Source organism: Chenopodium album, chromosome 14, assembly GCF_948465745.1.
Source record: "Chenopodium album chromosome 14, dcCheAlbu1.1, whole genome shotgun sequence".
In the NCBI taxonomy this organism is placed as follows: Eukaryota; Viridiplantae; Streptophyta; class Magnoliopsida; order Caryophyllales; family Amaranthaceae; genus Chenopodium; species Chenopodium album.
The window spans coordinates 7,905,348-7,927,756 of record NC_137847.1 but is presented as its reverse complement, the minus strand read 5'-3'; the positions used below and the strand labels follow the sequence as shown (position 1 = coordinate 7,927,756).

Below are 22,409 nucleotides of genomic sequence, written 5' to 3'. Positions count from 1 at the left end.
TGCAGCTAAACTTTTTGTTCCATCTAAACACCCCGAGTGGGCTTAAACTGAAAGATGTTTGGGCCTAAACTTGAGAAATTGTAAGCCCACTTTATTTCTCTTTCTTACTTGTATTGTACGAGTAGGCTTACGGCACTACTCAGAGCTCACAACAATGGAAACCTCTAACCATCATATTGCATGCTTCAAAAAAGACCGGTAAAGTTCAAATTTTACTTTCTATGGAGCATTTTTTATATTAAAACTAGTGTGTGGCCCAGGCGATGCCCCGGGTTGCTAGTTTGTATTTGTTGGTTTCGAGTTTAAGTGTTGCTATAAATATTTTTTAATTGTCAAACTCAATCATTACATAATGGAAACAAATAGTATAATAAAATACCAATTAACTTATCTAAGTTAACCATAATTTTGTTGGATAAAAAAAACACAAGTTATAAATGGCTAAGATGGTAAGACTTGAACTCAAGACCAACTGGTCTTGAGTTCAAGTCTTGTTAAAAGCATTTTTTGGATGCAAACCTAATACATGTTGTGAAGGTGACATGTCATGTTTATAGTGACATGTGGCACATATGGTTGACATGTCAAACATAAAAAAAGGATTCTGTTTTAGGAACGCTTTTTAATATAGAAGTATAGATATAGATTATTTTGACTGCCTTAGATGTGGTCAATTTTTGTTATATGTTTGTCCAAATTCTCTGATTTTAAAAAATAGTTGAATTAGGATTCGAATTTGCTTCCTTTGTGTGGAAAGGTAATGGGGGTGTGGGAAGAGAGAAATTCTAATATTTGTGGTTGTAAATGGTGTAATATGGACATATTTGTGCCAAATTGCTTGCTGATTTACACACAAATTCATTACCAATCACTCGAGTTATTAGGGCTATTAAGGAATACCCTTTTACAAATTAGGATCATTTTGATGTTGTCATTACCAATTTGCTTAAGAAGAGGTTAAAAAGGTACGGAACTGTGTTTTTAGCCATTTTAGGCGATTCAAGGATGAATCTTTGATTAAAGTATACTGATTTAGGACAATTGGATGAAGATCATGGGTGCTGAACCCTGGGGTAGCAGTTGGATTATGTCAAATGGGGTAAAAATTGGCTAATTCTAATCATAAAGTTGGAAGTTGGAGTGATTTCAAGTTTCTTTTGAGGTACATTGTCAAGGAGAATAGAATAAATTGAAAAATTGAAATTTGAAAAAGAGCAAAATCATCATAGAATGATATAGGTTGTCATTTGACTGATTGGCAATCCTTTTTTATCTAATAACTTCCATGATTGATCAATTCTATTAGCTTCAGTATATTGTATAACCAAAGGGTTTCTTTTTATTATGTGCTTTTTCGCTACTATTTGCTTCTTTGGTATGCCCATATGTTTCTCCAAGAATCGTCCTTACTGCCCACAATTTCAAATTTTTCGATGGGAAGTCATTAGTATATCCCCCTGTCAATCATATTGGGGTAGAAAATAAATATAAAACTTACTTTTGTTATGAAGTTGTATTGATGCTAGCTGCTGTTTGATCAAGTGATGAACCAGATTTGAAGTCAGTAACTTTGATAGATAGGAGGAGAACTCTTATGTTAGCAATTTTACGTTTTTTAATTATTGGAAGTTTGCTTGTATTGCTGTTCTATATATGTATTTATTTATTTTTTCAAAAAATAATTATTGTATGTGTACCTAGCTATAACTATTATACCGGGTTGCTTGCTGTTATACAAGATTACAAATTTACAACACTGAATTGATATGTTCTTTTTCTAAGACTATATTATTGGTACTAAAACTCTACCGTTTTGTAAAAACATTACAAGAACTTCATGCAAAGATTTAAGAGGGTGTGTGTGTGTGTGGGGGGGGGGGGGGGGGGGGGGAGATAGATGACTGATAAGCTTGTTGCCACTCAATTCAACTGATTCTTCGCCTGGTCTGTAACAAATAACCTGAAGTTCTAGTAGAATTCTGGCGTGACCTAAAACCTCTAATTTATACAATATAACTTGTTCATTCTTTGGCTGCTCCTTCCTTCAGTTTTCAATGACTGATGATCTGTTTCTTTGTTTAGTAGCTTATAATTATATAATTCTTGCTCTATCATCTGTTGAATACTGTTTCACCATTTTAATTCACTAAATTTTTTTCATTCTTCGTCAGTGATTCCTATAAACCCTGTTAGGATGTTAGTCACACCCACAATTTAGGACACATAGCCACGTAATCTACCTTAATTACAATGTCAGCCACATCCTTTCTGTTTTCTTCATCCAAGGTTATAATTTTTGTTACTCAAACCTTGTTCAATAATTATGAGTGGAGGTTTGTTTTAGAATGATTGGATTTATTCTGCTGTTTATTGGATATGGTTGTTTTGTGAATGATTTTATGTAGTGTGCAAAAGAGTGATTTTATTGGGAAACAAGTTTGAATTTTCTAGTTATTTGTTTTTATCATTTCAAATCAGATAAAATTCACTGCATTTGCATGTTCCTCAGCACTTCAGCTTTGGCCGATGTTGAGGTCTTAAACTGTTGCTCGATGAGGGGTGGCAACTCTGTATCATAACATAGATTATCTAATAGGTCAAAAGGAAACCTCAGCCATTTGAAGTATTGTCTGATAGTTTAATCAAAAAAAAATCACCACAATATGATGACAAACGGATGCTGGGAGGCTGTATTTTTGGCATTGACCTTCCACTTTATTCTCTCCCTCTTTTCTATGGTCCATGAAGTACAAAGGTGGGAAGTCAGAAATCTTATGTGAGTTCAATCTAATATGAGAGTTTTACTTATTTGGGCCTTAAGGAAGCTAATGATTTAGCTATGAATGAAAGATGAATCATTTGGGGAAAAGAGTTTTTTCACATGATGAAATGGAAGGTATATAGTGATATAGACTTTTTATAAGGATAACGCCCTCTTCTTTCATCATTTTTTTTTTGTGGACAATTTCGTCAAAATAATTTGAGTTTTGATGAAATGAGCTTATATTAATTCTATATTAAGAATATCATATAGTTTAATACTCTGTCATACTTCATAATCATTATTCTGCTGATTCTGTCTTTCTTTTTTCTGTGGTTTCAATGTTGCATGCATGTATGGAGTGGGAATTGCATTGTTCTGCCTCTTTATCAGCGGTTTATAGATTACATACAGTATTTTTAATGTTCAGAATCAAGACCAGTGTTATGCTGTATCAGGTTCCTTGACATCCTTGATTTGTAGCATCTGATTATTTAGTGCTTTTATGGAAATAAGTAATGTGTTCTTTTAATAAACAATTAGATTATCACACTCAAACTGAAGTGTGAAGAAATTGCTGAGAATCTTCCAAGCTGATCCCAAATTCTTTACAAAAAAACTCATATGCGAAGCATTGGAACTACATGAAGTCGCTGAGCTTTTTCTAATGTGATCCCAAACTTCTCCTCCATATCCATCTTCTCTGGCAGAGTACCTCCTTCCAGCTTCCAATCAAACTTGTGAATCAGTGATCCCAGCATCAAATGGATCATACGAATAGCCAGTGGCAACCCAGGGCAGATCCTACGGCCTGCACCAAATGGAATCAGCTCGAAATCACGACCTTTTACATCGATTGCAGACCCCATAAATCTCTCTGGCTCAAATGAGTTTGGGTTTTCCCACAGCTCCGGATCTCTCCCAATTGCCCATACATTGACCAGGACTTGTGTGTCTTTTAGCACGGTAAAACCACAAAGCTTCACATCTGAGTCAGCTTTTCTTGGCACCAGAAGTGGTGCTGCTGGGTGTAGTCTTAAGGTTTCCTTGACAATGGCCTGCAAGTATGGGAGCCGGGCCATATCAGATTCTTCAACTGGGTTTTCTTTTCCAATGGTTTCTTGGAGCTCTGCTTGTGCTTTCTTCAGCTTTTCTGGGTTGCGAAGCAATTCTGCCATCGCCCATTCAAGGGTAGACGATGTTGTGTCAGTTCCTGCACCAAACAGGTTCTGCAGAGAAGAGATGTCAAGGATTTTGTATAACGCGGAGGAACATGTTGAGCAAAAACTTTGAATGAATAAGAGTAGGTGATTACCATTAGCAGATGAGGAATTGTTAATAGTGGTAATTCCCCAGATTTGTCTTGACTGATGCCAAGTAAGGTATCCAAAACATCATCGCCTTGTATCGTTGATCCTTGTAGTCTCTTTCCCTGCAATCGTTGGTCAATTATGATGTTGAAAAAATCAATCAACTTCCCAAAGTGTAGACTTGTACGCCGTCTGATGCCTTGGGGGTCTATCTTCTTCAAAATAGGGAAATAATCAGCAAAGTTGGGTTTCCCCAATTCTTCCATTATACCTCGCGTAGTGTCTCTAAATTCACAAGCATATTCAGATTTGGGGTCACCCAAATCCATTGAAAAGAAGCTGTTTGATAGCAAATTCAGTGAGGTGGTGAACGCTACTTGCCCAATGTCCACTGTCAAACCTGCTTCACTTTGCTTTCGGATATAGTCAAGGAGATCTCTTACCTTTTCCCTCCTAAGACCTTGGCTCTTGTCAAGTTTATGAGTAGAAAAAACTTCAGAGTTAGTGATTTTTCGTAGATTTCTCCAAAGAGGTGAAAGTGACATCCAGATGATTGAATTATGATGGTGGTCGAGTGCACGAACAGCATCAATGACCGGCCTGTTAGAGAGATGAAGGTCATTCTTTTGAAGGGCTTCCTTTGCCATGACAGCTGAGGAAACAATCACTGTCGTCACTTGGCCGAGCTGCAGAGTCATGAGAGGGCCATAACTCTTGGCAAGTTCAGCCAAGGAAACATGTAGTTTTGCACCGAGGCTGAAGAGATTCCCGAAGATGGGTAGAGTGGGAGGACCTGGTGGCAAGTTCTGCGGATTCGATTCATGACTTTTGAAAATGTTTGAAAGGAGGAAATGGATAGCAGCCCATGATAGTAGAAGACACAGCACAAAACTCAGGTAATCCATAGCTATAACTACACTAAGTAATCTTACTATATATTGCATTACAGGTAAATCGATGCTACATTATTTTGAAAATGCAAGTCATGGAATGTTTTGTGTTTTAAGGTCTTAGAGATATGTTTCAATGAAAAATCATCAGTATGTGGTTGTAAACTGATTTCATATTGCACCAGTCCCACTTATAATGAGTTATGATAGTTGAAAATGACTACAATGAGCTGAAATAACTGCAGTACTATAATTTCTGTTAGCAACTGGACAAATTGGTTAGAAATAGCGTTGGAGATCAACTAAAAACTGCAAGGACAGAAAAATAATATCCACATGTTAAAATTTAGAATAATCCAAAGTAAAATATCACAATTTTATTGGAATGCTGTTCAATTAAAGTCAAGTCAAGACTTGAATGAGAAACAATTTTTAAGACAAGCAGTAAGAACAAAATGAAAAGTTATTTGTCGGATGAAGGGTCAAGGGAGTATTAGATATGGGTAGTTTCTGACAATTTTTCCATGTCAATTTTTCCATGTATAACCATCTCATATGTTACTTTGTTCACCGGGCATGTATTAGTTCTTGCAGCGCGGTTGAGTTAGACATGTTAATATTTCTGGAGCTGGATCATCACAGATTACTACAAGTATAGGATCTCTATCTTATTGCTCGTCTTTATTTCATACTTTTTACCATTCTGCAAATAATCTGCCTTCTGTTAATATGCGAGTTGAATTAAGCTAGAAAATTTTCTAAATATGGAACCAAGTGTTTGTTTATTAACATGAAATTATCATAATCACACACAAACAAAAAATTACAAGAAGTCACTGAATATTTTCCAAGTTGATGCAAACTCTAATGTTTTCCTTAGCTACGAAGGGCTGGAATGACACGAAGTCGCTGAGCTTTTTCCAACGTGATCCCAAATTTATCTTCCATATCCATTTTTTCTGGTGGAAATCCTCCTTCTAGCCTCCAGTCAAAACTGTGGATTAGTGACCCCAGCATCAAATGGATCATCCGATGAGCCAATGGCAATCCAGGGCATATCCTACGACCAGCACCAAATGGAATCAGCTCAAAATCGCAACCTTTTACATCAATCTTAGATCCTATAAATCTCTCTGGCTCAAAGGAGTTTGGGTTCTTCCATAGATTCGGTTCCCTTCCCATTGCCCATACATTGACCAGGACTTGTGCATTTTGAGGCACTGTGTAACCGTAGAGCTCCACATCTGCATCAACTTTCCTCGGTACTAGAAAGGGTGTTGGTGGGTGTAGCCTGAAGGTTTCCTTGACAATGGCCTGCAAGTATGGGAGCTGTGCAATGTCTGATTCTTCCACTGGATTACCTTTTCCTATGATTTCTTGGAGCTCTGCTTGTGCTTTTGTCAGTTTTTCAGGGTTGCGAATTAGTTCTGCCAATGCCCATTCAAGGGTAGTCGATGTTGTATCAGTTCCTGCACCAAACAGGTCCTGCAGACAAGAAATATCAATTATTTTTTAAGTAATGCAAGGATGATGATCTGCAAAAATAAATGTCTAAATCAACTAGTGCAGATGACTACCAGCAAAAGATGTGGAATTTTTTCTAGTTCTAATTCCTCAGAGTTTTCTTGATTAATGCCTAGTAAAGCATCCAAAACATCGTCGCCTGGTGTTGATCCTGGTGGTCTTTTGCCTTGCAATCGTTGGTCAATCATGGTTTCAAATAGATCAATCAGCTTCCCAAAGTGTACGGTTTGACGCCGTCTAATACCTTGTGGATCTATCTTCTTCAACAGAGGAAAATAATCAGCAAAGTTAGGTTTCCCCATTTCCTCCATTATACCTCGTACAGTCTCTCTGAATCCACCGGCATATCCTGAACTAGGATCACCCAAATCCACTGAAAATATTGTGTTCGACAACAAATTCAAGGTGGTGGTGAATGTATTGAGATATTATCGTATATTAGGAGATTTGATAGAATATTTCCTTATATTTATCTTTTATATTTTAGTTAATTCCTGATATCTTTGTAACTCTATATATTCCCAATGTTTTTCAATGAGAAGGCAAGCAATTCTATTCCAATTATTTTCTATTCTTCTCTATTTTATCATGGTATCAAGAGCAGGTTAATTTTTTTTTCCCTTCAAAATCACAACCATGGCCGGTGGTGAGACATCACCTTCGTCCCCTTTACCTATAATTGTGGGTAATGCAAATATTCATGAAAATCATCTATATCGTCAATTTGATGATACTTGTTGGATTATAGATACCGGAGCTACTCATCATGTTACCGGCAATAAATCTTGGTTATTTGACACTCGTTATATTGAATGTCCCGTTGGATTGCCGAATGGTGAAAGTGTTTTTGCTACTTTGGAAGGATCGGTCAAATTATCCGATCAAATAACTATCTCTGGAGTCCTTTTTGTGCCACATCTTAATTGCAATTTACTTTCCGTTACACAACTCAGTGATCAATTAAATGTTGTTGTTCAATTTAACTCATATATGTGTGCTATACAGGACCGACTGAAGCAGCTGATTGGAACGGGAATTAGGCGAGATGGACTATATTATTTCTTTGGCAAGTCGAATATGGTGCAACGGGTGTCTGTGGTTGAAGCAATGTCAGATTTGGAGCTTTGGCATAGAAGAATGGGGCATCCTTCGGAGAAAATAGTTAAGTTACTTCCGCACATTAGCAATAAAAGTAGTTTAAATAAAGGTTGTGAAGTATGTTTTCGTGCTAAGCATCCTAGAGACAAATTTCCCTTGAGTGAAAATAAAACATCTAGAATTTTTGAGAAAGTGCATTGTGATTTATGGGGTCCATATCGACATGTTTCTTCGTGTGGGGCTCGTTATTTTTTAACTATTGTTGATGATTATTCAAGAGCTGTGTGGATTTATTTGTTGATTGATAAAACAGAAGTTTTTCAGATGTTTATGGCGTTTGTTGCTATGGTTGAAAGGCAATTTAATCAGACAATTAAAATTGTTCAGAGTGATAATGGAACCGAATTTAATTGCTTGATTGATTTTTTTATTGCTACTGGAATTATTTTCCAAACTTCTTGTGTGGGAACCCCTCAACAAAATGGGAGAGTTGAACGAAAACATAAACACATTCTTAATGTTGGGAGAGCCTTGAGATTTCAAGCAAAATTGCCTATTTATTTTTGGGGTGAATGTGTTTTGGCCGCCGCTCACTTAATAAACCGAACTCCAACCCCTATTCTTCAAAACAAAAACCCATTCGAAATTCTCTTTAATAAAACCCCTTCCTTTGATGCTATTCGTACCTTTGGATGCTTGTGTTTTGCTCATAATCAAAAGACTAAGGGGGATAAGTTTGCTAGTCGGAGTCGAAAGTGTGTATTTTTGGGGTATCCGTTTGGGAAGAAGGGATGGAGGTTATATGATCTTGAAACTAAAGAGTTCTTTGTGTCTCGTGATGTCAAATTTGTGGAAGAAATTTTTCCCTTTGGTTGTCCGGATGACATTAATATTGATGTGAGTATGCATGATATGTCGGTTGATGTTCATAGCGATTTTTCGGAAATTTTTGAGGATGTCGAAGCCTATGAATACAATGAGGCAGCCCACTCCGCAACCCCCTTGCGGCAAAATGTTGCTGGCCACAGGGGGGCCGCGGAGTCCACTGCCCAGCACAATGAACAGCAGCAGCAAGCTACTGCCGTGGCTACCCAACAGCAGCAGCAAGCCACTGCCGAGGCTGCTCAACAGCAGCAGCAAGCTGCTACTGCCGAGGCTCAACAGCAGCAGCAAGCTGCCACTGCCGAGGCTGCAGCACAGCAGCAAGCTGCCACTGCCGAGGTTGCCCAGCAGCAGCACCATGCTGCGTCACAGCAGCAGCAGCTTGCTGGGGCACCGCAGCACACTCCAGCCACACAGCAGCCAGCCACTAGCACTATACCCGTAGCCCAACAGCCTGATATGGGTCGCGGTTTTCGAGAAAAATACCGGTCTGTTAAGCTTCGTGATTTTGTCACTCACTCGGTCTTTGCCAATAGTCCATCTCCGTCTTCCAATCAGTCTTCAGGTACTCCTTATCCTTTAGCACACTATATACATTGTGACAAATTTTCTGTGAATTATCGGAAGTTTATTTCAGCCGTTGTTCAAACTAAAGATCCGACAACTTTCAAAGAAGCTATGCAATATGAAGGATGGCGTAAGTCAATGAATGAAGAAATTCGAGCTTTAGAGAACAATGGTACTTGGACTTTGGAGCCTCTTCCCCCGGGTAAAAAGGCTCTAGGAAGTCAATGGGTCTATAAAACCAAGTTTCTTGCTAATGGTGAAGTTGAGCGTCTAAAATCTCGTTTGGTGGTATATGGGAACCATCAGAAAGAAGGTGTAGATTATGATGAGACATTTGCTCCGGTTGCTAAGATGACCACGGTTCGTACTATTCTTGCTATTGCGGCCGCCAAGAATTGGGAAATTCACCAAATGGACGTTCATAATGCGTTTCTTCATGGTGACTTGGATGAAGAAGTTTACATGAAATTACCACCCGGTTTTCAGAGTTCGGATCCTTCTTTGGTTTGCAGATTGAAAAAGTCTCTTTATGGTTTGAAGCAAGCACCTCGATGTTAGTTTGCTAAACTCACCAAAGCCTTAAAACAGTATGGTTTCAAACAATCTTACTCTGATTATTCTTTATTCACTCATACTACTCGTGATACTCAGATTACAGTTTTAGTGTATCTTGATGATTTGATTATTTCTGGGAACGATTCCGCTGCATTGACTGTTTTTAAGGCCTACTTATGTGACTGTTTCAAGATGAAGGATCTAGGTCCTTTGAAATATTTTTTGGGGATTGAAGTGGCTCGTAGCTCTGCAGGTTTATTCTTGTGTCAGCGAAAATATACTCTGGATATTGTTTCTGAGACGGGCTTGTTAGGAGCAAAGCCTAGTGGTTTTCCCATGGAGCAAAATCACAAATTGGGATTGGCCACCGGCGAATTTCTTTCTGATCCAGAGTCCTATAGACGGCTTGTTGGTCGATTGATTTATCTTACTGTCACACGCCCTGACTTGGCGTATTCAGTTCATATTTTGACTCAGTTTATGCAGCAACCTCGTAGTGAACACTGGGATGCTGCAATGAGGGTAGTTCGATACTTGAAAGGGACTCCTGGACAGGGTATTTTATTAAGCTCTGATTGTGATTTAACTCTGCAGGGTTGGTGTGATTCAGATTGGGCTGCTTGTCCTCTTACTCGACGTTCTTTATCTGGTTGGCTAGTTTTTCTTGGAAAATCTCCTATTTCATGGAAAACTAAGAAGCAACCAACAGTTTCTTTCTCTTCTTCGGAGGCCGAGTATAGGTCCATGTCTTCGTGTTCTAAAGAGCTAAAATGGGTGAAGGCTTTGTTATTGAGTCTTGGTGTGCAACATCCAAAGGCAATTAAGTTATTTTGTGATAATGAGGCAGCTCTGCACATTGCAAAGAATCCGGTTTTTCATGAACGTACAAAGCACATTGAGATCGATTGTCACTTTGTTCGTGATGCTATTACTGAGGGATGGCTATCTACTTCTCATGTTTCGACATCTTCACAGCTTGCTGACATTTTTACAAAGGCACTTGGGAAAGCACAATTTGATTATCTTCTCTCCAAGTTGGGCATTTTTTATCCCCATGCTCCAACTTGAGGGGGGGTATTGAGATATTATCGTATATTAGGAGATTTGATAGAATATTTCCTTATATTTATCTTTTATATTTTAGTTAATTCCTGATATCTTTGTAACTCTATATATTCCCAATGTTTTTCAATGAGAAGGCAAGCAATTCTATTCCAATTATTTTCTATTCTTCTCTATTTTATCAGAATGCTACTTGCCCAATGTCCACTGCCAAACCAGTTTCGCTTTGTTTTTGGACATAGTCAAGGAGGTCTGTCACCTTTTTCTTCCTTAGGCTTTGGCTCGAGTTAAGTTTACTGGCTGAAAATACTTTAGAGTTGGAGATTTTGCGAAGCTTTCGCCATGCAGGACATACTGGCATGAATGCCAGTGAGCTTTGTTGGTGGTTAAGTGCATCAAAAGCATCAATAACAAACCTGTTGCAGAAGAAAATATCATTCTTTTGAAGCACTTCTTTGGCCAAGTCAACCGAGGAAACCACCACGGTTGTCACTTGGCCAAGCTGTAAAGTCATGAGAGGGCCATAAGTCTTGGCAAGTTCAGTCACGGAAATATGTGGGTTTGTGCCGAGGCTAAAGAGGTTCCCAAAGACAGGTATTTTGGGTGGACCTGGTGGTAGTATCCTAGGCTTCGATTGATTACGTCTCTTTACAGTTGAAAGGAGGTTGATCATAATACATGCTAGTAGAAGGCACAACACAAAACTCAGGTAATCCATGGCCTATTTGATGCAGTGAAATGGTAATCGCGATTAGATTGAGATTAATTTGATAGATAGATTTGGTTCAGGACCTATCTGATGCAGTGAAATGGTGCAGGACCTATTTGATGCTGTGAAGCGATATCAAATAGGCCCTGTAGAAAAAGATGTCAAATAGGTCCTGCAGTGAAGAGATTTTAAGTTTTGTTGCAAAGAAAAATATACAGAAAGTTGGTTTAATTGTTCTAATTACTAATTTAGTTATTTATACAATTGCCACCTTAAATTCTTAGCTAATTTGTGAAATAGTATTAGACTTGAGCTATTTAAGGTAAAAAAAAAAAAAATCTGTAAAACTCCTATATTTTTGGTGTTTATGAAGAATCTGATAAAATTAACAGTTGTATCTGATAATCACAAGTCCTCATGTATATCTATTCTACCATGTATTTCTCTTAATATTTTTGTATTACTAATTATATTCCAGCAATTGATGTCTTTTACTAATATGGAAGGTACATTATTCTTTAAAAAAAAAAAAAAAAAAATAAAAGGTACATTATTTTAAAACAATTTAAGTTGTATTTTGGGTTGGCAATATTTGAAAATTTTAATTTTAATTTTTAAATTTTACAAAGGTTGTTATTTCATATGTAACATTGTGATATGTCTGGTTATCGAGGAAGATAATATATTCATTTTGTTTTGACTTAATTATCATATTACTAGTTCAAATTACATTATTAATAGCGCTATTATTCCAATTTTCAAATATTTAATCAACTATGTTTTGAAAAGTATTTTGTATCACTATATCTTCATAAAATCCAACTCTTGGTCATGTTGAGTATTTTCAATGATTTACATTCTCATAATCTCATCTAATTACCTCATTCTCATTATTCCTATACTCTAGCTGATGTGATGTAACACTAGCTAGTGTAAGCAACAATTTGAGAGCGAAGGATGATAGATAATGTGATGTACGTAGTAAGACTAGCTAGTGTAAACTACATTTGCTTTGCTAGATAATATGATAATGACTAATTTTACATCCGGATGTACGTATCTTATATGTATGATAGACAACGCGCTCATCTACTTTATGTTAGATGGAGTCGGAAACAAAATAATTAAATGCTTCATAAAATACAATTTATGCTTTCAAGTAAAACATGATTATGAGGTTGGAAGATGATTTTTTACTGTAAGATCAAATCCAACACCACCATTATGGTATTGTGGGTTGGCTTGAATTGCGTAGGCTATGAATAGGTCTCACAAAACTTATTTCTGATCCCAAATATTGACGTAAAATAGCACCAAAACTTGTGATATTTTGGCCAAATTCTTGTAAAAAAGTCCAAAAAGATCATAGACTAGAAAATTATACGAATTACTTCGTAGGTAGTAATTCAATCCAATCTAGTAGTATAGTACAGTCTTTGGCCCATGATTACAATCTTAGTCCAAATCAAAACCAGTCTTTGATTGACGTGAGTATGAATCATTTTTTTTTTTCCTACTTTTCGTTTTAGGTGGTTCTTTTAAGTTTTACCTACTTTAATCATACCCGATAACAAATTATCGGATTGGATCTCCAAACCGTTATATGGTTATCGGATCAGGTGTCCTAATTTTTCGGATCGGTTATGGATCAGGTTTTCGGTTTTTAGGATACTTTTGCTCAGCCCTAACTCACACATAAGATATGACATATGAGATCCTAGGTTGGATTTAAAACGTCATAGTAAAGCGGGGTTGGATGTATACAGCTCGAGTAATCTTTATCAAAATCGTTTGGAGAAGTATAACACAAATTTACCCGGGGTTAATCGAGTTTCTCGGTTAAAGTTACTTGAGTTGTCGAGGTTACTCGAGTTTCTCGGTCAGGGGTTACTTGATCAAGGGTTACTCGAGTTGCCGGGGTTACTCGAGTTTCTCAGGGGTTACTCGAGTTTCTCGGTCAGGGGTTACTCGAGTTTCTTGGTAAAGGATTACTCAAGTTACTCGGTCAGAGACTCAAGGGTTACTCGAGTTGTTGGGGTTACTCAAGTTACTCGGTCAGGGTTTAATTGAGTTACTCCTGATCGAGTAACCCCTCAAGTAACCCCTGACCGAGTAGCCCCTTGAGTAATCCATGACCTAACCCCTCGAGTAACTCCTGACCGAGTAACTACTCAAGTAGCTCTTGACTGAGTAACCCCTCAATTTAACCCCTGACTGAACCCTCTCTGAGCCCCTGACCGAGTAACCCCTAACCGAACTCCTTAAGTAACCCCAAACCGAATCACTCGAGTAACCCCTGACCAAACTCCTTAAATAACCCCTGACCGAGTAAGTCGAGTAACCCCTCACCGAGTAAGTCGAGTAACCTATGACGGAGTAACCCTTCAAGTAACCACTAACCGAGTAACCCTTGATCTGGTAACTCGAGTACCCCATGATCGAGTAACTCGAGAAACCCATGACCGAGCCCTTTAAGTAACCCCTGTCTGAGTAATTCAAGTAACCCCTGACAAAAAAACTCGGGTAACCCCTGCCGCATGGTGTGGCCTGCTGCACCAAAAAGTTGTTGTTCTATCTCATGTATGTAATGTAAAACTTTTACAATGATATTAATATAATATTTATTAAGACGATTCCAATATAGACTCACACATGACTATATTTTTTCTTATATAGTGCTCCGTATAAATTACTAAGATTAGTTAAAACGGATTAGATAAATAGTGTAAAAAGTTGTAATATTTTAATTTAAATATGGAGTACTTAGTTTGAAACGGGAAAATTATAAATATATATTTTTGGTGTTTAGAGAGCCACAAGGGCGGGTGATGAGAATCGATCCCAATATCTCTTGAAATCGAGAGGGGGCTCTAACCACTTGAGCTATTCCTCATTCTTGGGAAAATTCTATTATAAGGTGCAATAATATACTCCCTCCGGTTTTAAATACTCGCTCCATTTCTCCATGCGCGGAGTTTTAGGAAAAATTAGAGAAAATAATAAAATATGGAAGTAGTGGGGTAGGTGAAAGAGTATAAAATTGTAAAAAGTAAAATTAGTGGAGAGAATTGGAGGAGAGAATATGAAATCAATAAAATATGATTTATGTTGGGTCCACTAGGTGAGAGAAATGAATTAAATATTGTAAAACCTTTTCAAATAAGAAAATGAAGCAAGTATTTAAAAACGACCGAAAAAGAAAAGTGGAGCAAGTATTTAAAAATGGAGGGATTACAAGTGTAACCAAAAAAAGGTAGCTATTGTCACCTTTGCTTGAAATTGAGTATAATTATAATAACTAACTTTTTCATCATTCCAAAAATTTCTCCAACATCCAACAGTTTCGCATCTCTTAGTGCTTATTCTCCCCGATTTTCTCTCTCCAAATTAATAATTTCCTACCTCACATCTTTTTTTCATTAATTTCTTTTAATTATTTTCCACAAATTACTTAATTTGGGAAAATGCTCTGTTTTTTCTAATTAATACAACTTGTCATTTTTTTTGGGTTTATTCTATCTTTTCTGTCAATTTTATCTCTCAAATCTCCATTATCTGTCACAGCTGAATGCATGCCTTCTCCCAACAACATTTCCAGGTAATTTATTTTTTCCCATTATAATTTATAATTTTTTTCATAGAATTTTGAGTTTCATACTAAATTTGATTAGCTGGGTTTAAATTGGTTTGCATTTTAAATTCTGGGTTTTGCATTTTGCTTTACAATTTGTAATGTAATGTAGCAATTGTTCGGGAATTTGATGAAATGGGTTTGATTTAATATGCATTTAGATTTCTGGGTTTTTCATAATATTTCAGTTTTGCAATTGAATGTAGAAATTATTTCTCAAATTTATGACCTGGGGTTGTTACATGCATTTAAATAAATGAGTTTTGTGGCGTCAAAAATAAATAAATAAATTAATATTTAAGTTTTGTGTAAAATTAGCGTTGGAAATTCGATGAAATGGGTTTTGATACTTTGAAATGGGTGCAATACATTTAGAATTTTGGGGTTTTTTTTTTATTTTATTATTATTTTTATTTATATTTATGCCGAAATTTTGGAATTATTTAGCAGAATTGATCAAATGGGTTTGCTTAATTTCACAGTAATATTTATTTATTTATTTATTATTATTATTTTTTTTTTTTTTTGCTGAAATAATTTTATGCTATAATAATGTCTGACTTAATTGGTTTAGTTTGATAAATTTGATTGTTAATTTGTTAAGCACATGCATGCTAGATCTGTAAACCAATTAAATTTGTCACAATCATGTGTAGTTAATTGTTGCTGGATCTATACATGACTATTTGAATTATTATTTTTCAAATTTCTTTTTTTTTTTTTGTTTTTGGGATCATATTTTGATTTGTTATTATTGATCATGATCATAATAATATATGTTGCCATGATAATGTGAAAATGAGGAATGGATCATATCTCTTTGCCATGTGTGCAATATTGGAATAATATCTCTAGGTGATTGATTCAATTTGATTGTGTAGCTGACTTGCTTCTAATTCCATGACTCAATTATTGGGCTCTAGGTTTGTTTGATTATGCTATGGAATATCATTAATACTGTTTTACTACAGAATGCTAAAAAAATCCGTCGTATTAGAGAAGATGTAGTACAAACATTTTGTTATAGGAATTAGGAATGTAGATGCTTAAGAATGAAAGGACCGAATATAAATTAATAATGGGAGATGATGAGATATGATGGTAGTTCGATGCATGTGGAGTTAGAGACCTGAGAGTGATGCTAGAAGTTTTTTCCTCGAGTAATAGTTCTTTACATTTTGAATATTTCGGCTTTCCATACACATCTTTGACCGTGATTATCATCAATAAGATATGAGTAAAATTCTAAATAATCGATATATTGGAAATATATTTCAAGCTGAATCTGCTAACAGCAAGATCCCACGGTTTTGATGAGTTATAAGAGTGAGTTTTTTATAGTCCATAAAAGTTAATACGTAAAGAATTATAAGGAACGGAGGGCATATTATTTAGTTTCCCTTTTAAATTCTGTAACTTACAATACTAATACCACATTTCTATGATAATAACAAAAACAAAGGGTGTGAAAAAGAAGTCATATTTGGGATATTGAGTCATTGGATTTGAAGCTGAAGCTCATGCACGTAAATACACTTATAAGTTGATTTAACTCATCAAAATTGTGCATTATTATCAACGGATTTCAACTTTGTGATTCTTCGTTGTTCCTATCTATTCCTTGATATATGGCATTATCAACTTGGGGCATTTCTGAGAAACAAGTCATTTAACTCCTTTGTGTAATAAGTTCCTCTTCTAGCTGATCCTCAAAATCTTTTTTTTTTTTTTGCCATTTTGTTCGCTCTTGCAGTGAAGAGATCTTATATATCCTGTCAGCGTAGTTCAAGTTCTTAATATAAGTAAAAGACAGAGAAAGTGAGTGATAAGCCGAGCTGCAAGTTTCCCAATTGACATGATTCTCTAGCTCAATTCATATAAAGGATTTGCTCTGAGGTCAGTGCAAATGGTGTGCTGTCACTTTATTAAGTGACTAGATGTTACATTTTACCTAATTGATCTTTAGCTGATTGACACTTCTAGTTTGGTTCTAAAACATTACTTTAGCATTACATTATGCACTGATCTCGGGAAAGCATTATGCAAATTGTTTATCTCAGTTGTTTGACCAAGTATTATTCTGTTTTGCATGTAGTGGACAATCTGATGATGCTAGTCATCAGGAATTGTACCTGCTGATATCAACCGAGGGAGAAACAAATCAAAAGCTGAATTTACAAGCATAAGGCCATGGACGAACAAGGAAATGGCAAGTTGGGTGGGATTAGACAAATTGTAAGGCTGAAAGAACTCCTCCAAAAATGGCAAAATGTCACTCTGAACTCAAGACAGCCTGACCAAGATGATCATCTTCACCACGCAGGAATCGCACCTGAAGTAACTAAGCGGTTGAAAAGTTCAGCCATTGGATGCGATTCAGATGAAGAAGGATGTCCCAGCCCTGAACCTCCTCCTGATGTTCCCAAGGGATATCTGGCGGTTTACGTAGGGTCAGAGCTTCGAAGGTTCATCATCCCTACTGATTATCTTAGCCATCATCTTTTCAAAGTACTCCTTGAAAAGGCTGAGGAAGAGTTTGGATTTGATCATGGTGGTGCTCTTACCATTCCTTGTGATATCGAGATCTTCAAGTATCTCCTCAAGTGCATCGAAAATGAGAACATGAAAAAGGGTGAACATCCGGCTGAAGCAGGTAAACTAACATTCACTTTTACCTTCCTTGTTCAATTTTGTAAAAAATTAAGATGATATGGTGAATTTCAAGAAACCATTCTAGATATATTGCTCATTAAGTGGAAGAAAATGAGAGTTAGGTACTTAGGCTTGTTAAATGTTATGATATACTGTACTAACGTCAAGACATTTGGGAAAATTTTGCAGTGGAAGAATCTGCATATTGAAGAACGAGTTTATGCATGGTCCTTTAGAGCGTTTGAAGCATTTGGTTATTCACCCCTAGTGTAAATGCAGGTTTTTTGTAAGCAGCATTTTCCTTTTCTTGTTTTTGGTAGGTAACTCGAGGTTTGATTTAAGCTAATCTTCTGGATCATCGTTGTTCCCCTCTCTTTTCTGGGGTTGAGGGAGGGTGGTAAACTATTTGGTTGTGTTTTCTTGCTTTAGTATGTTGGGAGACAATGGAGATATTTCAAATGTACTTGCCACGATTTTCTGGGCATGAAAGCATGTATCTCATTTCAAATACAAAGAACTGTTTTCTGGGTGTTAGTAATTTTACGCATGTATATATATGAGTTTCAAGACGTGATACGAGGTGATCATGTTTACCTTATGTTTATGTAATTAAACGAGTTTTAGATATAATTAACATGTTGCTAATTAACCATATGTGTATATATATTCATAACTGTTTTCTTTCAAAAAAAAAAATATATATATTCAGAACTGTTTGGCCATCGAGCTTTAAATATGATGAGAAGACCATGGATTTTTGGATTGATGTTCTTACATAGATCTATATATTATTCACTACTTGGTTGTTTCCGTTGATGCTTCGTATTTGAAGATCTAATTCAGGGAATATTTTTTTATCTAATCCTAAGAGACGATTGTACAACAACCTTGAGCATCATAGATGGCGCAACACACAAGCTCATATTGAAGAGCCAACAACAAGAAGTTAACTGCAGTAGCTAGTTGAGCTTGAATGCAAATTTCTTCAATTATTATATTCACTTTCTTTTGTTCTTAATTTTTTTGATGTATAGTATTGTTGTACTTATGTATGTGATTTGAGCATTGTTGTATATAACGCCAACAATCATAAGATGAATTTGTATCTATGTATGTGCAATATTAAGGACAAATTTGACAATCCGTTTTTGAACGATTTCAACACCAATGTTGGTTGTATGTACCATCTTAAACCCTAAAGATGAGCGTGTCTCACAACATATTTTGGTTTATTTGGCTCACTTCGAGAGCAATCTTATGCTCATAGCATGGGTGCATTGTGTATTAATGTGCATGATATACCTATTAATGTGCATGATACACTCAAGTGTATAATGGATTTTAACAGTGAATCGAAAAAGGTAATAAAAGACGATAAAGTGAAGTTTTCTTTAGTCACATGAAATCTAAATCATGAGAATACTAAGAAATTAATTGCCTTAGCTTTACTGTAGAATCTATAATTATAAATTAAAAAAAAAAAATTTAAATAAGCAATCAACACATAAAAATTAACAAACTCTAGATTGCTAGTTAACAAGCTGAGTTGCAGTTGTTTTTTTATGCTTACGACTTGTTGTAATGCTAGATTGCATGGGCTTGGGCCATAAATGGTCATGGACTTGATGGGCTTGATATTTTGCTATCCAACTCATTACTTTTTTTTTTTTTTTTTTTTTAAATCCACTATCCAACTCATTACTGTATTAGACTATTAGTCATTCTATTTAATTTTTGTACCTTTTTATTGTTTTTACATGATTTTTTTTGGAAATTTTGATTTTAATAATCTACCCTTTCCCATTTATAAATAGTAATCCAAAATTTTGATTATTATAATTAATTTTGTGGGTTGGTGACTAGTTTGGCCTAAAAAAATATAGAATGGGGATAAAGATTGGATTATTATATAATAATCAAAAGATTAGCTTATTATTAGAAATAAATAAATGGGACAAAGGTTAGATTATTAAATCAATTTATTTATTTATTTTATTATCATTATTATTATCTTAATTATTTGTTTTTTTTACACTTATTAATACCTTATTTTGTTGTTGTGTCCAACACCAACATAAATGACCCTGACAAAATTGATCCATATACTCCACTATCGATCTGAAACCCGAACTCTACTCAAAATCAGTATTTCTCCTTGACTCGACCTGAGACAATAATCAATCTTTCTAATGATTAAAATAAGCACATTAGCAAATAGAATAAAAAAACTCAACTCAAATAACCAAATCCAAACATTGCACGAATAGTTCTTACCTAACTTGACTCGGCTTGAACTTGGCTTGATTGCCATCTCTACCGTACACATGCATCAACAATCGTAATGAGAGAGTTTGCTTTTGGTTTGGTAGCCTAGTGAAGGAATCACTTGACCTTAATAAAACCTTGGGATACTATGTTGGTGATTGGAATTATCTCTTGCAGCTTTTGACTAATATTACAATTGATTCTCAAAATACCCATATATAATTGGACCAAACTTAGGTCCCGTTCACTTCACCTTATTTTGTTGAACTGAAATTATTTTTACTGAACTGAAATTAATTTTGCTAAACTTAAATTATATTTACTGAACTGAAATTAATATTACTGAAATGAAATTATTTTTGCTGAACAGAAATTATTTAACTGAATCTCTATCATATTTCTTCTTTACATTTAGAGCTCTTAATAATTCGGTTATGAATTTGTTCCAAATAAATCTTTATGACTGCGGGGGATGCCCATTAAATTCATTTCAATTTGGAAAATTTCTCGAAACTAGTCCAAAAGCATGGATTAAGCCTTCAAATTTAGAGTAATTTTGACTCTTTTAGCTAGGCTTGAAAGAAAAGATGACAAGGTACTTTCATGGATCCCACAAGACATTGGGAAGCTATGTCATATTTTTAATGGAAATTCTCAATGGTAGCCCTCTACTTTTGCTTATTTCCAATGGTAACCAACTTATTTTTCGATTATCTTTGGTAGCCATATACTTTTAAAAATTCTCAACTATAACCTTACTAATGTTTTTTCCGTTAAATCTAACTTATTACTCAACCAGAGTTAAGTATTTCAAATAAAAAAATAAAAAACACTTAATCATGGTTAGTTTTCTAAAAATAATAATAAAAAAAAAAACAAAACCACCCCTTATAACACCTGCCCAACCGCCCTCTTCCCCTCTCCTTCCACTGCCGACGGCCGATGCTTAGCCAAGCCTTTCCAGCTGACACCCAAGCCTTCCCCATGCGTCGATTTACTCATCTACCTTGTCACCCCCAGCGGCCCAGCCCCCACCCATCACCTTTCCCGGCCCCCATTCCCTTCGATTTCCCCCTGCCCCTAAACTCGTCCCTCCTCTTTCCCACCACCGCAAAACGACCCCTTCTACCACCACGAGTCGCGCGCCCCCAATTCCTAAATCCCCACCTTGAAACCACCCTTAACCCTAAAATGCGAGTCTGGGCTGGTTTCAGGTGGGGAATTAGGGTTGTGGGGGGCGGCTCGTAGTGGGGAAGGGGAGGTTTTCGGGGTATTTTCGGTGGGGGAAGCCTTTACGACGGCGGGCAAGGCAAGACCAGGTGCTCCAATCTGACCTAGCTAGCGAGCGATCCTAGTTCGCGGCAATGAAGAAGACCAACAATGGAGGATTGGAGGGGAAGGGAGAGAGGGTGGCTGGTAAAGTGTTTTATTTTTTTGAAAGTTAACCTTGGTTTACAATATAGTTAGTTTTAACAGAATTCTAACAGAAAAACATTATTAAGGTTACGGTTGAGAAAATTTAAAAGTATATAGCTACCAAAGATAATTGAAAAAAAAATTGGTTACCATTGAAAATAAGCAAAAGTAGAAGGCTACTATTGAGAATTTCCCTTTTTTTAACTATCAATTTTGCCAATTGTGTAAATCAAGGCCACACAAGCACTTAATTTATATGACTCGGTGATGCATCTTCTAACATCACTTTAGTTTCGACATCAATCCTGATATCTCTATAATAAATGATCTGATTTTGTGTATATATGTATACCTATATTATCAATTTATATCATAAAAAATAAAAAATAAAAAAAAAGGTTTGGCAATAAAACTAAATAAAGGATGCAAATAAAAAGTATGACAATAATTAGGATGGAGAGATTAACAAATAAAAAGATTATCTTTTCATTATAAACTAAGATTAAAAAGTGTTTGGTAAGGACAAAGTCATAAGATAATAGGGTAATAATTTGCCCTAATTATAGTAACTTTTCTTGAAAAATTAATCTTATGGGTGGCACATGCACACACTTCCTTAGCTCACACATGCATCATGAAGATATGCTTACATCGTTATCATCCACGTCAAAAATAGATGGAACCCCCTTTATCCAAATTTGAGGGGCTAATTTAATCTTAATAATTTATTTCATCTCCTTGGTAAGGACATAATTAATGTTAAGAGGATTTGTACTATATGATATGACATAAATAATATACATATATTTCAACCATACTATGTATTTCTTTATTTTAGAAAAAACAAACATGTACTAATCTTTGTCTAAGTTGGAGTTGAAGTATGAAAACATACATCCATATGTACACATGGTGTGTCTTCAAATGTTTGCTTGTGTGCTTAATTACAAAGGATTCATGGTGTTATCTAAGACAAAATGAGGTCATCTAATCTTAAATATCATGATAATTTTCAATAGGAGATATATATTTGTAAGCTAAGATTGTTAATTATTCTCCTTGTTTAATGAAACAATAGTACACATAC

General features: G+C 35.8%; 3 protein-coding genes across 4 annotated transcripts; 1 reads left to right on the top strand and 2 right to left on the bottom strand.

Moving 5' to 3' along the window:
- Positions 1 to 3,293: 3,293 nt before the first annotated feature.
- On the bottom strand, positions 3,294 to 5,059 carry LOC145578796 (geraniol 8-hydroxylase-like). Its single transcript, XM_081636098.1, has 2 exons — positions 4,077 to 5,059; positions 3,294 to 3,990 (listed from the first exon to the last, which is right to left on the bottom strand). Exons 1-2 carry the CDS (start codon positions 5,013 to 5,015, stop codon positions 3,382 to 3,384), a joined length of 1,548 nt encoding a protein of 515 aa, XP_081492224.1. The 5' UTR covers positions 5,016 to 5,059; the 3' UTR covers positions 3,294 to 3,381.
- A 740-nt stretch (positions 5,060 to 5,799) lies between these two features.
- Positions 5,800 to 11,606, bottom strand: LOC145577704 (geraniol 8-hydroxylase-like). Its single transcript, XM_081635170.1, has 5 exons — positions 10,847 to 11,606; positions 10,220 to 10,436; positions 8,732 to 8,850; positions 6,539 to 6,914; positions 5,800 to 6,446 (listed from the first exon to the last, which is right to left on the bottom strand). The coding sequence occupies exons 1-5, from the start codon at positions 11,365 to 11,367 to the stop codon at positions 5,838 to 5,840; spliced, it is 1,842 nt and encodes a 613-aa protein (XP_081491296.1). The 5' UTR covers positions 11,368 to 11,606; the 3' UTR covers positions 5,800 to 5,837.
- A 3,093-nt stretch (positions 11,607 to 14,699) lies between these two features.
- LOC145578794 (protein SMALL AUXIN UP-REGULATED RNA 12-like) lies at positions 14,700 to 18,296 on the top strand. 2 transcript variants are annotated; one of them, XM_081636097.1, is made up of 4 exons: positions 14,700 to 14,956; positions 16,743 to 16,885; positions 17,085 to 17,642; positions 17,831 to 18,296. In XM_081636097.1, exons 3-4 carry the CDS (start codon positions 17,180 to 17,182, stop codon positions 17,848 to 17,850), a joined length of 483 nt encoding a protein of 160 aa, XP_081492223.1. In that variant the 5' UTR covers positions 14,700 to 14,956; positions 16,743 to 16,885; positions 17,085 to 17,179; the 3' UTR covers positions 17,851 to 18,296. The 2 variants fall into 2 exon arrangements, with proteins under 2 accessions (XP_081492223.1, XP_081492222.1); XM_081636096.1 differs by lacking the exon at positions 16,743 to 16,885.
- Positions 18,297 to 22,409: the final 4,113 nt, after the last annotated feature.